This window comes from Cydia splendana, chromosome 21 (assembly GCF_910591565.1).
Source record: "Cydia splendana chromosome 21, ilCydSple1.2, whole genome shotgun sequence".
NCBI lineage: Eukaryota > Metazoa > Arthropoda > Insecta > Lepidoptera > Tortricidae > Cydia > Cydia splendana.
This window is the reverse complement of record NC_085980.1, coordinates 2083190-2096011: the sequence shown is the minus strand read 5'-3', so window position 1 is coordinate 2096011 and position 12822 is coordinate 2083190. Positions and strand designations below refer to the sequence as shown.

Sequence of the window (12822 nt, the reverse complement as noted above, 5' to 3'; positions counted from 1 at the left end):
TATTAAAACTAATTATTGAAGGGAAGATTGAAGGGAAACGAGGACGTGGGAGAAGGAGAATATCATGGACACGGAACATAAGAGACTGGTTGGACGTGGGCAGTACAGAGAAACTAATTCGCATGACTTCAGATAGAATGGCATATAGACATAAGGTCGCCAACCTCCGGGATGGAGAAGGCACTTAAAGAAGAAGAAGAAGAAATAATACAAGAAAAATACATTTCATCAGTTTATTTTGTAAAAAAGTATAAAAAATAATTACTAATGACTAATAATATCTATATTTTACAACGTAGTGTTACCTCTAGCCGCCCAGAAATCTGTAAAAATGCCTCCTAATGGACGGATGGATTGTTAGCTTTAAATTATCTGTAGATACCATTTTAATCCAAAAATGATAGCGCTGACCAGAGTTTACTCAAATTGTGATTTAATTCGTCTAATAACGAGAGAACGTTTTCAAAAGCACTTTCCAACAAACCATGGTCAGCATTCTCACTAATTTTAATTTCTGCGTCGTCTTCTGTTATTTTAGTACTTATTTCTATCCCTTCATTATCTTTAGTATATTTGTGATTATCATTCTCATAACCAGATGACTTGTCATCATCATTTTCAATAGCATCTTGCATTTCTTTATGCTTCTTTAAAAATTTACCAAATTTCGAATGTGTTTTTCCGTCCAAATCTATTTCGTTCTCCGCAGTCTCAGCATCTTCACGTTTTTTATTGTTAACTAGTAAACTCCTTTTCCTCCTATGGTTTTCTAATTGAGAATCTTCTTCATCAGCTTCACTGAGATCTTCTCTGTTTCTGTAATTTCTTGAATTCCTTTTGGAAAGTTTACTTATATTATTTTTGCCTAATTTTCTTTGTTTGAGTCCCTTAATACTCTTAGTCAAGTTTAATTTTGGAATTTTAATACCATGAACGTGGTTCATAAGTTTCTCAAAAATGCCTGAACCTAATAGTTTATGTTCATGTTTGAACTTCCTGTCACTTTTCCTTAACGATTGTTTTCTCAGCTTCTTTCGATTATCGAATTCTTCTTCAGAAATTTGACGTTTGACTCTGTTTGTTATCAGATTGTCTTTAAGTCCAATCAAACCTTGAACATCTCTTAAGCCTCTGTTCATACTGTCGATCCTGTTTCTCAAGGCTTCATCATTATTGATATCGTTAAATTCAGTGATATCGACATTAAGATCAAAATCGTCTAAATTAATGGACCTTTTCGATCTAACCTTCTCTTCACTCTCATTAAGTTCCATTTCCTTTATCGATTCATTTTCATCACTTGCATCTTTTGTTTTATTTGTTGTTTTACTCTTATTTGCTTCGACATCTATTTCTTCTTTGCTTTCATTTTTAACCTTAACAGGTTTAGCTTCAACTAGAGTAGCGTTATCCTTATCATCGTAATCAAAGCAAGCGTTGACCTTGGTGTTGGCAAGAACCCAGAAGCCGAAGGACTTGGGAGGCAGGTTGAGGAGCAGGGTCTTGAAGGGACGGACTCGCTTGACGACTGGTCGGATGTTCCCCTCGTAGAACATTGGCCGACCATTTACGACAATATTGCTGAAAAAAATTAAAGATTACTTAAGAGCACAGTTTATTCACTGAAAAATAAGTTCTGAATTATTATTTGTGTGTCTATTTTAAACCTGGAAGAGCTGTATAGATACCAAACTTGATAGTTATTGTAAAACTATCTTATGTAAATGTCTCGTAATAGCTAACATTAATACAGTAAAATTATACATTATGCGTTTGCGTCAAATCCGGTAGTTCTGATTTTTTGCAGGATTGTTTATGATGTTGGCCCAGTGAATAATCCAAGTTTGTGACCTCGAGCGCCGAACGCAACTTTGTCAAAAATCTAATAAACCGCATTTTTTTTAGATTTGGGCGATTATAACCCTGAAGTACTAGTTTTTGATAGTAACTTCCTAGAGCGTTTTTAAAGTAGACTAAATTTGCTACAATAAGGCACTAGAATTGTCTCTGTACATCTAATATTTTCCGCCTTTCAAAATTTTATAATTTTATGTCAGTTCTTAGCTATAATATAAGGGTTAGGTTGGTAATTTATATGGAATTCATCACCGGCACGTTCTACAAAATATTTATTTTCCATAAAAAAATGTATGAGTGCCAATTTTGAAAAAAAAAATATTTTTATGGAAAATAAATATTTTGTAGAACGTGGCGGTGATGAATTTCATATAAATTACCTGCCTAACCCTTATATTACACCTAAGAACTGATGTAAAATTATAAAATTTTGAAAGGCTTTATCTCGGAAAATATTAGATGTACAGAGACAATTCTAGTGTCTTATTGTAGCAAATTTTGTCTACTTTAAAAACGCCCTAGGAAGTTACTACCAAAACCTAGTACTTTAGGGTTATAATCGCCCAAATCTAAAAAAAATTGCGGTGTATTCGATTTTTGACAAAGTTGCGTTCGGCGCTCGAAGTCACAAACTTGGATTATTCATTGGGCCAACATCATAAACATGTCTGCAAAAAATCAGAACTACCTGATTTGACGCAAAAGAGCCAGGTTACAAAATTCGACAAAGTTACTGGATTAACATACCCCTATTGACAAAAAAATAAATACATACTTGGCCTTACATAGGGTATACCTAGTATAAATAAAGCCAGCTAATAAATTTGAGAATTTAGTCCGAATAATCTAACAATATCACCCTCCTACAGGTAAAGGCTTGTAAATCCAAGATTATCTTCCAACGACTGAATCAGGAAACATTACCCGCTATTATCGTGCCCCAATATAAACTGCATTATATCTCCCCCCTCCTCCCTCTTCGCCAGCTTCACCGAGAATCTCGCCGGTTCGCTATCCATGTTCACTCCGTAAAGGGTCACCGCGCCTGGTACTGGCTTGTGACGCAGCGATGTACAGTGTGCGAATAGAGCCGCTTGTCCGTCTGAGGGTTCTATGGTGAGTTCTAGGACGCGCTCACCGACGAGGTTCTTGAATAGTAGGGCCATGTAGAAGCTCTGGAAGGTAAATGCAACAAGTGATGGTTATCGCGCTTTAGGTATTTTTGTTGAGTTTGTGTGTGAAGATAAAAGTTAGAATAGAAAAATTAAAGACACATATTCGTATTTAAGGCAGGGCTTCTTAAACCGGTATACGAACTCCCAGAAGTTCTCCAACGTCTGAAAAGAGATGAGGACAAGATATACCGGTGAGTAGTGATACGTGGGGATGTTATTATTTTTATATATTTATGTAATAATAATGTCAATGCCTGCTGCGACCGGTTCATGGGTGTCTATTGTTGCGCCTATGAACGGGTTCCCGCAGGCGTTCTACATAACATTAAAGCTCTCCAAAGGGCCTCTACGTGTTGGATCTGTATCCCCTCGCAAGCCTATCAAATGACCGGGATTTATAGGCCCGTGAAATCTAAAATAGGGATGTAAGTTTGAGAAACCCTGTGATGCTAGTTTCATCTCAATGGATTATATTTGCAGACGTGGATACACCTCAAACCATTACTTTAGAGTCTGTGCGGTAGAGTACCAATACATTCCACGACTCTTGTCTTTCCACACAGAGTCTACTATGATTGAACACTAATAAAATTAATAAAAACCTACTACTTAATATTATCTTCTGTACCTAAGAGATCGTAACCTATTTAGATGCATACTTGATTACTTAGTCTAAACAAAAATAGCTTGTGCCTCAACATAACGTTACTTGCACAGTTGGTATATGTTTCTTTACATACCATATTTGATTATCAATGGAATGTTACGATTTTTACACATTATTAAATTGTACAACGGGACTTAATCGCGTATTTAAGTTTTAAGATTTATGCAAGACCAAGTGCGGGTAATTCGAAAATCTTGCGCGGCTAGAAGATGTTGATGTTAACTTTAGCCAGTCTTCTCCGAGACCACGGGGACAACGCCGTCCTCGAAACGTTGGAGTTAAATCTTAAAACTTAAATACCGTAAAACGGGGTGAGTAGGTTTCGCGGGGAGAGATGGTTATGAATGGGGAGAGAAGGTTTGAGAGGGGGGTGAGAAGGGATTTTAAGGCTACTGCTACAAAAATAATGTATTCCAATTTAAAATGGAGCTATAGTAATACGCATAATAAAAAAAAGATCGATCCAACAATCTTCCAAAATCACCTTTGTATGAAAACCCCTCCCACCCCAAATACGAGGCACTACGGGGTGAGGTGGGTTTTCCTCTTTATCGTCAAAGTTATGAAATGGAACTACCCAAAATAAAATAAAAACTAAAATACAAACGTCCGGAACACCATTACACACCATTCAGTTTTCATATGTAAAAATAAAATGTTATCGAGGTTTGAATTTCAGTTTTGTCCCTACTCACCCTATTTTACGGTATCTACGCGAATAAGTCCCGTTGTACGATAAATATAATAAAATGGAATCTTATTTATCAAATAAATATAGATATATAAATAAAATTTTTGTGTATTCACTTACCAAAGTTGGTTCATACAGCTCGTTCTCGAGCAATTCTCTAAAGTGCACATGGAAGCCGTTCCTGGCAGAGTAACCGAGGCTGGTCAGCCAGTCTGCCGCACGTGCCTACAAAATACATAAAAAGTTCAATATTAACCATTACACGCCATGAACACCTAAAGGCGTCGTCACTAGTCGTCACAGCGCCATGAACACATAGGTATTATAGTGTTATGGCGTACGCTGTCAAAGTAACCTGGAATTCTGGAGAGTGCCACAAGAGCTGCATGACCTGATCCCACCTTCTCCTTTCCATCATCGGAGGTCCAGGCGCGGGGAGCGAATGCACCCGTTCGTGGTTAATATCCCATTTGTCCGCACAAAACGATTTGCCTCCTCTTTTTTGGTAAGGACGGCTAAGGAATGGAATGCGATCCCGTCATCTGTATTCCCTGGGAAATATGATCTCGGTCTCTTTAAAGCTAGAGTGAATAGGCTATTACTGAACCGGTGAGCTCCATCTTAGGCTCTGTCTTCACTTTCCATCAGGTGTGACTAGAGCCAATCGCCGATCAGTTTATAATAAAAAAAAAAGAAAAAAAAACCTTCACACTTGTAAGTAAGGTTTAGATTAGCTCGCTTGCGACCGTGACGTTGGCGTGTGGGTGACGTTTATGTAAAGCGTTAAAATGGTTAAGTATCTCGGTCGGTAGGTATTTTTTATTTTATTGATCAAATAAGTAACACAGCATTACAGTAAAACCAAGGCATTGTGAAACTGCAAAATATAAAAGTACAAAGAGACAAAGAAAAACAATATGTGACGTTATCCATGAAAAGGGACTTTATTGTCAATGGCGCCAACGCCATTATTAACAATGCTCCGATATAAATACAATGCCGCGCGACGCTGTGCGGCGTAAGCGCCATATATCGACAACAAGGTCCCTTTTCATAGATAATGCCCCATATTTTTCTAAAGGTATATATTAGGACAGGTGTAGGTAAGTAATAACTGACCTGTTCGCTATGCTGCTGCGGGCGCTCCGTGAGCCAGAGGGCGTTACTGGTGCTCAGGACTCGGAGGAGGGACAGACGAGAGGATTCCGACATGCGGGCGAGCTCGTGGGAGGATGAGTTACTGAAAACGATGAGTTTTTAATTTCTTTTAGTTCATCTTCATATTCCTTGTTTATTGGAAACCATGGTCTTATAGCTAATACATAATATGAAACACCACACAAATGTTCCACATGGAACAATATTATTATGGTTAGGGCATAGCAAATTGAATAATTTAATAAACAAACATAACAATACAACAGGTCTTTTCTATTATCAAGAATATCAAGCCTAGATATTTCGAGAAACACTTTTTTTAAATATAAGTACCTATTATTTGCATAAAAATTTTAACGTTCGCTCTTCGCGAATTCTAACACAGTACGTTGTATCACGACTCGCTAGGTGAGCCTGGTATCCGCTCGGAAACTAATTTCATATAATATCTGTTACGTAATCTTACACAGGTACTGATATCAACCAAGAGTGGTATTAATTCGGTTTGTATTGTATTGTATTTATTTATTGCAGTTCACATGTACATTAAAGGTTTTACAAGTACTTAAGAGTATGGGTAGGTACACAAATTGTAACATGGCAAACCTGCATGTACAGCCACCGCGCGCACTGGCCGGTTGGAAATAAAAAACTAAGGGTTTCGCCGTCTTTTGTTTTTTCTTCGTAAATTTTTCCTTTGGAAATGTTGTCGGATATAGCACAATTCTGTAATTATTATTTTAATGCGACTGTATGGTTATAATTAGTTATAAAGTTTAATACTAGGGCTGCCACTAATGCAGGTAAAGTTTGTATAATTGTATATATAGCATTAAGTTTAGGTTTATGTTGAAATTAAACCTAATCCAAGTCTTATTTGTACGAAATGTACGTCACTGGTTCTCGTAACGGAATAAGGCTTGGGTTAGGTTTCGACTACAAGTCTAAGAACGTACGATTGTTCCAGCCCTTCCTTCTACCTTTAAATTGAAGAGCTACGTATTACTGTTGCTGCTTATTATTTGGACGTTTGCTGCTGAAGCTTTTCTTTACCCACGGACCTCACTGAGCCTGCGTTGCCAAAGCTGATTCCCGCACCCGCGGCCTAAGTTGATCGTACGGTTCGACAAAGAATGGGATACAAGAACGTTAAGGCCAGTGACGATATTTTATTGGTTTAGATTCAAGTACTGACAGAAATTAGTTTATTTTATTGTACATATTTTCGTATTATATTATTTACTATAAAGAACCTAGTTTTCATTTACCGCTCTAGCTAGCCGGTTACAAAATGACACATGAAACCCTGATGGGCGCAGCAATGTAGGAAGATATGTAAACAATATTTGTCATTATATATGCCCGCATAATTTCATATTCTAGCATTATACAATTAGGTAGGTCGGTACTTTGTTACTTTCACACCGAGACCGTGGTACACAAACAAATACGAATAGGTAAACTGAATCAGCTATTTACTTACAAGTAGGTATTTAAAAGTTTGACCAGCGTATACATTTATTTGGCTGTTTACTCATTTTCATTAAAATAATCCTGTAAGCTATAATAACATTTTTTGATTAAGTGTTGTTTTAAAGTTTTATTAAATATTTTTTCCAGTTCAATGTCTTTTATATCATTAGGTAACTTGTTATAAATTTTGATGGCCATGTTTTGTGGGCTTGTGCTATGTAGTTTTAGTTTTGAGTTTGTTGTTTCCGTGCGATGCGATGTTCTAATCAAGTTAGATACATTTTTAGTTTTTTTTTTCTAATGGGACAAGGTACCTTACCACGGAGTGGGAACCCCACGAGTTTAACCGGGGATCCGGTAGACCTCGTCGGCGATGGCGGGATAACTGGACTCCTTTTTGAGAGGTTGGCCAGATATAGCATAAAACAGATACGAGTGGAAAAAGAGGGGAGAGACCTTTGCCCAGCAGTGGGACACAGTGGGTTCTGAATAATAATTAAATTTTCTAAACAGGCGACTTACCCATTTAAAAGTACAGCATCCATACTATCAGCAGACAGCGTCACATAATCCTTAAAGTCGCTTTTGGAACCAGCTTCAAGGCACTGTGACACGTCACCACCGACTACCTTCCAGTGGCGGGCGTCGAACGTGTCGACCATCATCCGGAGGGTGTGCAGGTCGTTCAGGTAGTCTTCGAGAGTCTGGTTGTTACATTCTGGAAAAAGCAGTTAATTGTGGTTTATTAAAGCTAACTGCCGTGTATCAGGAACACACACTATTGCACAGCCTTAGAAATAAAAGAAACGAAATAATAAACTGCAAAGTTAACGAACAATGAAAATAAAATGAAACGGTATGAAGCAAATTTTTGTGCGCGTTTACTAGAATTGAAATGCTTAACTAAAACGCTAATTATTTATAACAGGGACATGAAAAATAAAAGACAACTGGGGAATGTGAAAGTTGCGACAATAGTTTTTAGTGGAATGAGAAAATTGCATTCGGTGTACCTATAGGTGCATGGCCATATTTGCACAAGCCAAATATGAGTCCGAACATACACATTATCTTTAATATAACCCAAACAAATAACTGCTGTTCACTGTTCAGTGACTTTCGACTGCTTTCCGTGAACACACGAGAACTCACCGTAACCCAACTGCCAGTAGATTTCCTGCACATCATCCTTATCCGCTATTGTGAGCATGTTCAACGCTGGATTAGGATCCCACATACCGGTCTCAGTCTTCTCACCATTATTCACAGCAAACACTAAACTAAAACCAGTATCTTTAGCCCATTTCGCAAACCTCTTCCATTGTCTATGACTCACTTCTAAATGATCTTTAGATAATCTTCTTAATCTTTTAGGACGTTCCTCACTTTCCTCATTATTTGACTTTAATTTCGATAAACGTCTAGATTTTAATTTCGATAATAAGCTTTCATGACTTTCTTTTTCAATAGACTTTGTTTCTTCGTCATAGTCTTCTGAAATCTTTTTATGTTTTGCTAAAGCATGAATCTTTGACTTCTTTAGTTTTGGTTTTAATTTCTCTTTATCCTCTAATGTTTCTTCTTCTTGGCTGCCAGAGTTTAATTGTCTTCTATGCCTTTTAAGTAATTTTTCACTTGATCTTCTAAGTTTTGTAAGAATATCCTCATCACTGTCTTCATAATCGTAGTCTTCTTCTGTTTCTTCTTTAATTAGATGTCTTTTTTGCTTGTTCGGTTCTGGTAGGTAGGTGTCTAGATGGTCAATGGTCATGCTTTTATTATTGAAGGTAATGTGAGAGGTGGACGGGCCGGCTATTCGGAGATATGCTGGCGTGAGTGAGGTTGCCATACATGTTGATTCTTTACTGAAAAAAGAAAACAAGATGATAAAGTAGGTACCTACTTGACCAGCATTTTAGCAGCATTGTCTGACTTGGACAAGCACTTAATCATTATCTACAAAAAAGCAGCCATAGTTAGCTATGACTTTACGGAGAAATGAACTACTAAGTATTTTAGGAATCATTTGTAAATAGAGTTTTGTAGAGAATCACTGTACCAAGCCAGACCGTATTTTAAATTGCAGACACTCGAGGAAGATTACGATGCCGAATAAATGTAAATAAATGTTAGGCTAAAATTGTAACAACAGCAGGCATTTACCGCGCATTTCTTACCTACACTAGCAAAATATTGTGTAATTTTGAAGTAAGTACCTAAGTGTTTACAATATTTCATCCAAATACCTAATACTTAGCATAATATTATTAAAAAAAATTGCGAAGCGATGCAGCGATCCTCTGCATTTTTTTAGGACAATGTCCTACCCAACCTACATAATGTCGAGAAATTAAAAAGGAGATCGAACTGGTAAAATAAGATGCTTATTTATAATGACTTTGTAACTTTTACAACGATAATATAAAACTACCTTATTCATTGACTAACCAAATCAATCCACATGCGTCAATATTTCGATAGATACAGTCAGCAGCAGAATTTGCTAAGCGGGCGAGGTGTACAAAATTACCTTGACACGCTCTTATCCTCTTAATAATAAAGACGCGTCAAGATAATTTTGAAGATCTCGCCCGCTTAGCAACTTCTGCTGCTGACATTCGAAAGCGTGACGGACGTACGCGTTTGCGTTAAGTCCACGTTTAGTCTCATTTTGTATGGGATTTTAAACAGCGCGCCAAGCGGGACGTTAGGCAAACTGAAAATCCCATACAAAATGACACTTAACGACGACGCGAACGCACGTTCGCACGAGCTAGGCGTTCTGAACGTATCCAAATGGAAACTAATAAACTTATATAGGTTCGATAAACGTAAACGCCCAATTCAGTTGAACACTAGAAGCAATTCACATAACGTGCGGCAAACATGAATCATGTCTTGATATCGGAATCGCTAGGAGAATAAATTTTAAATAAGTGTGCGTATATTGCAAGCATCGGACTGAATTCTGACTCCTTGTTGGTTAAAAACTTTGCTATGTTCATGTTTTTTTACTCCGAATGACAATGCCATTTTGAAGCCATTATGATTGCATAAACCTGAAACCTCAATTTTTTAAACGCCTAAAATTAAATTTGATACAAATAAAAAGAAAATGTAATACAGTAAGAGAGAAATAACGCAAGTACGCTTAATACAGTAATAATGTAGGGTACCTACCGAGCATTATTTTGAAAAATAAGCTGATAAATAAGCGCTAAGTCACCCATGTTATATTTTATTTATTTTTTAGGTATGAGTTATAGTTTTGTAGGTAGTTTTAATTTTAGGTTCACTTTTTATTGTAAGTTTTATATTAATTATTTTATGGTTTTAAATAAAAAAAGTTTTGAAAACACTCACCTGCTCAAATCATCGCTGCTAGTAAACAAATACTTCGGATCTATCGTAAAACTAACAAATCTACTATCAACCTCATTCACATGGCTCTCCGTCGATATCCGAATACTAAACGTTTCTCCATTCACTTTACTAACTAAAAATATTAAAACTAAAACTAAATACCGCGCTAAGCGGCTCATTTTGAACTAAAAACTAAACTTTGTACTTAACTAAAAACAAACGCCTGCAAGCAACGCAACGCAAGAAAACGAATAAACTGCAAAATAAACACGACTTTGTTATGTAAAATTTTAAATGCAGTATCAACATTATGTGATGAGTGTGTTACTTTTTATAAGTATTGAATAAGGAAGTGTTTAGGAATGTAGCGATTAATTAAAGAATTTAGAAGATGTCATTATTGTCTAAACTAAATAATGTCAACTTAGCGCGCTAAGATGGGAGTTTCATTTTTCGTATTTGCGTTTTTTAGGGTTCCGTACCCAAAGGGTAAAAGCGGGACCCTATTACTAAGACTCCATAGTCCGTCTGTCCATCTGTCTGTCTGTTCGTCGGTCTGTCTGTCTGTCTGTCACCAGGCTGTAGGTATTTGATGAACCGTGATAGCTAGACAGTTGAAATTTTCACAGATGATATATATAGTATCCGCTATAACAACAAATAGGTACTAAAAAGTACGGAACCCTCGATGGGCAAGTCCGACTCGCACTTGGCCGGTTTTTTTTTAAATAATGACCGAGGTCCCGTATGTGAGATGGGTCATTTCTGTTCCTTCTTTTCAGGATCTTCAAAAATAAATCCCCACCCCAGCCTTTGTCCATCTCCAACTCAGCTTTCTACGTTTCAGACGGACAGAAGTTACTTACGTTTTTTTTATTTATACTGTTACCTATTATGCCTTATGCCCCTTATGGCATTAAGTCCGCCTTTACTACTGTAAGGTTTTTTCTTTTGTGCAATAAAGGTTAAACAAATAAATACCTATTAGGTATATGTTATAAATGCGAAAGTAGCTCTTTTCCTGCCTGATCTTATCACGCTTAAACTGTTGATACGATTTAGATGAAATTGGATATCGAGATACTCGAGATAGTTTGAGCCCCGGGAAGGGACATAAAATATTTTTTGTCACGGAAATCATCATTATACGCAGAGAAAGTCGCAGGCGGAAGTCAATTAATAAATCCATTTTCTATATTTCAGAGGAGTTTTATATTTGAATCGACTTACAAATAAACTCAATCCATATATTTTAATTTAAAAAAATACTCCAGTTATATGTAAGAAATCCGCAACACAGGCTCCGTCCGGTGGCTACAAATGCAAATCAGTAACATGCTTACAAATAGTAACCCAATGTTGTTAACTGAGTTGTAATTAAGTCGTGAGCTGATCCCGTTGCGTCACATCTGCAATGCGACGAAACAGTTTACATTGCTAGTTTACACAACAAAGAATTTTGAGGAAGTCATGCGGATATTTTAAGTTCACTTTGTTTCTGAGGAAATAGGTAACAACAGTTACGGATTAAAGCATAAGACCAAAAATAAATGTCTTATGCTTTAATCCGTAAAATATAATCATCATACTATGGCGTTATCTTCTTATAAAAATATCTTCTTCCTCGCGTTGTCCCGGCATTTTCCCACGGCTCATGGGAGCCTGGGGTCCGCTTGGCAACTAATCCCAAGAATTGGCGTAGGCACTAGTTTTTACGAAAGCGACTGCCATCTGAGTCATCTGACCTTCCAACCCAGAGGGTAAATTAGGCCTTAATATTGGGATTAGTCCGGTTTCCTCACGATGTTTTCCTTCACCGAAAAGCGACTGGTAAATATCAAATGATATTTCGTACATAAGTTCCGAAAAACTCATTGTACGAGCCGGGGTTTGAACCCGCGACCTCCGGATTGAAAGTCGCACGCTCTTACCGCTAGGCTACCAGCGCATCTTATAAAAATATATGCACAAGAAAGACGCATTTTAAGGTAAGGACCGGAACCTAGTTTTTGTACAGACTAAATGGCGCTGGATAGGACATGTTTTACGAAGGCCAAACAACCACCTATCCAAGCAAGGGCTGACTTGGAAAATTCCCGGAATAAGAGGGCAAGGTCGCCCACGTACCACCTGGAGGCGCACAGTGGAAAAAGAGGCTGCACCGTTGGCCTCGGCTGGGCGGAGCTGGAGGAGGCCGCGCTGGACCGCGAATAATGGAAATCCCTTCTGAGAGCCCTATGTCCCTGATGAGGGATAACACAGGATATCATCATTATTATAATACTTCTTTAGTTATTCGAGCATTTAACCAATAATGTACATTAACAGTAACTTACTCACAATAAAAGAGTAAGTAAATAATCTGCTGACTACGATTGCATGCCGCGGTGTCTAGTGACGTGCGACCACTTTGCGAATATTTTCACGTAAATATGAGT

The 12822-nt window shown here is 37.4% G+C and overlaps 1 protein-coding gene across 1 annotated transcript; it reads right to left on the bottom strand.

Annotated features, from left to right (window-relative positions):
• Positions 1-345: 345 nt before the first annotated feature.
• Positions 346-10587, bottom strand: LOC134801218 (uncharacterized). The gene is made up of 7 exons (XM_063773751.1): positions 10385-10587; positions 8174-8886; positions 7544-7739; positions 5510-5630; positions 4511-4615; positions 2782-3032; positions 346-1581 (listed from the first exon to the last, which is right to left on the bottom strand). The coding sequence occupies exons 1-7, from the start codon at positions 10561-10563 to the stop codon at positions 387-389; spliced, it is 2760 nt and encodes a 919-aa protein (XP_063629821.1). The 5' UTR covers positions 10564-10587; the 3' UTR covers positions 346-386.
• Between the last annotated feature and the right edge of the window lie 2235 nt (positions 10588-12822).

Coding starts and splice junctions, on each gene's coding strand:
- LOC134801218 (XM_063773751.1), bottom strand. CDS start 10,563: ATGAGCCGCTTAGCGCGGTATTTAGTTTTAGTTTTAATATTTTTAGTT. Junction 5,631..7,543: donor GATGCTGTACTTTTAAATGG/GTAAGTCGCCTG, acceptor CATCGTTTTCAG/TAACTCATCCTCCCACGAGC. Junction 3,033..4,510: donor AGCTGTATGAACCAACTTTG/GTAAGTGAATAC, acceptor TTTACCTTCCAG/AGCTTCTACATGGCCCTACT.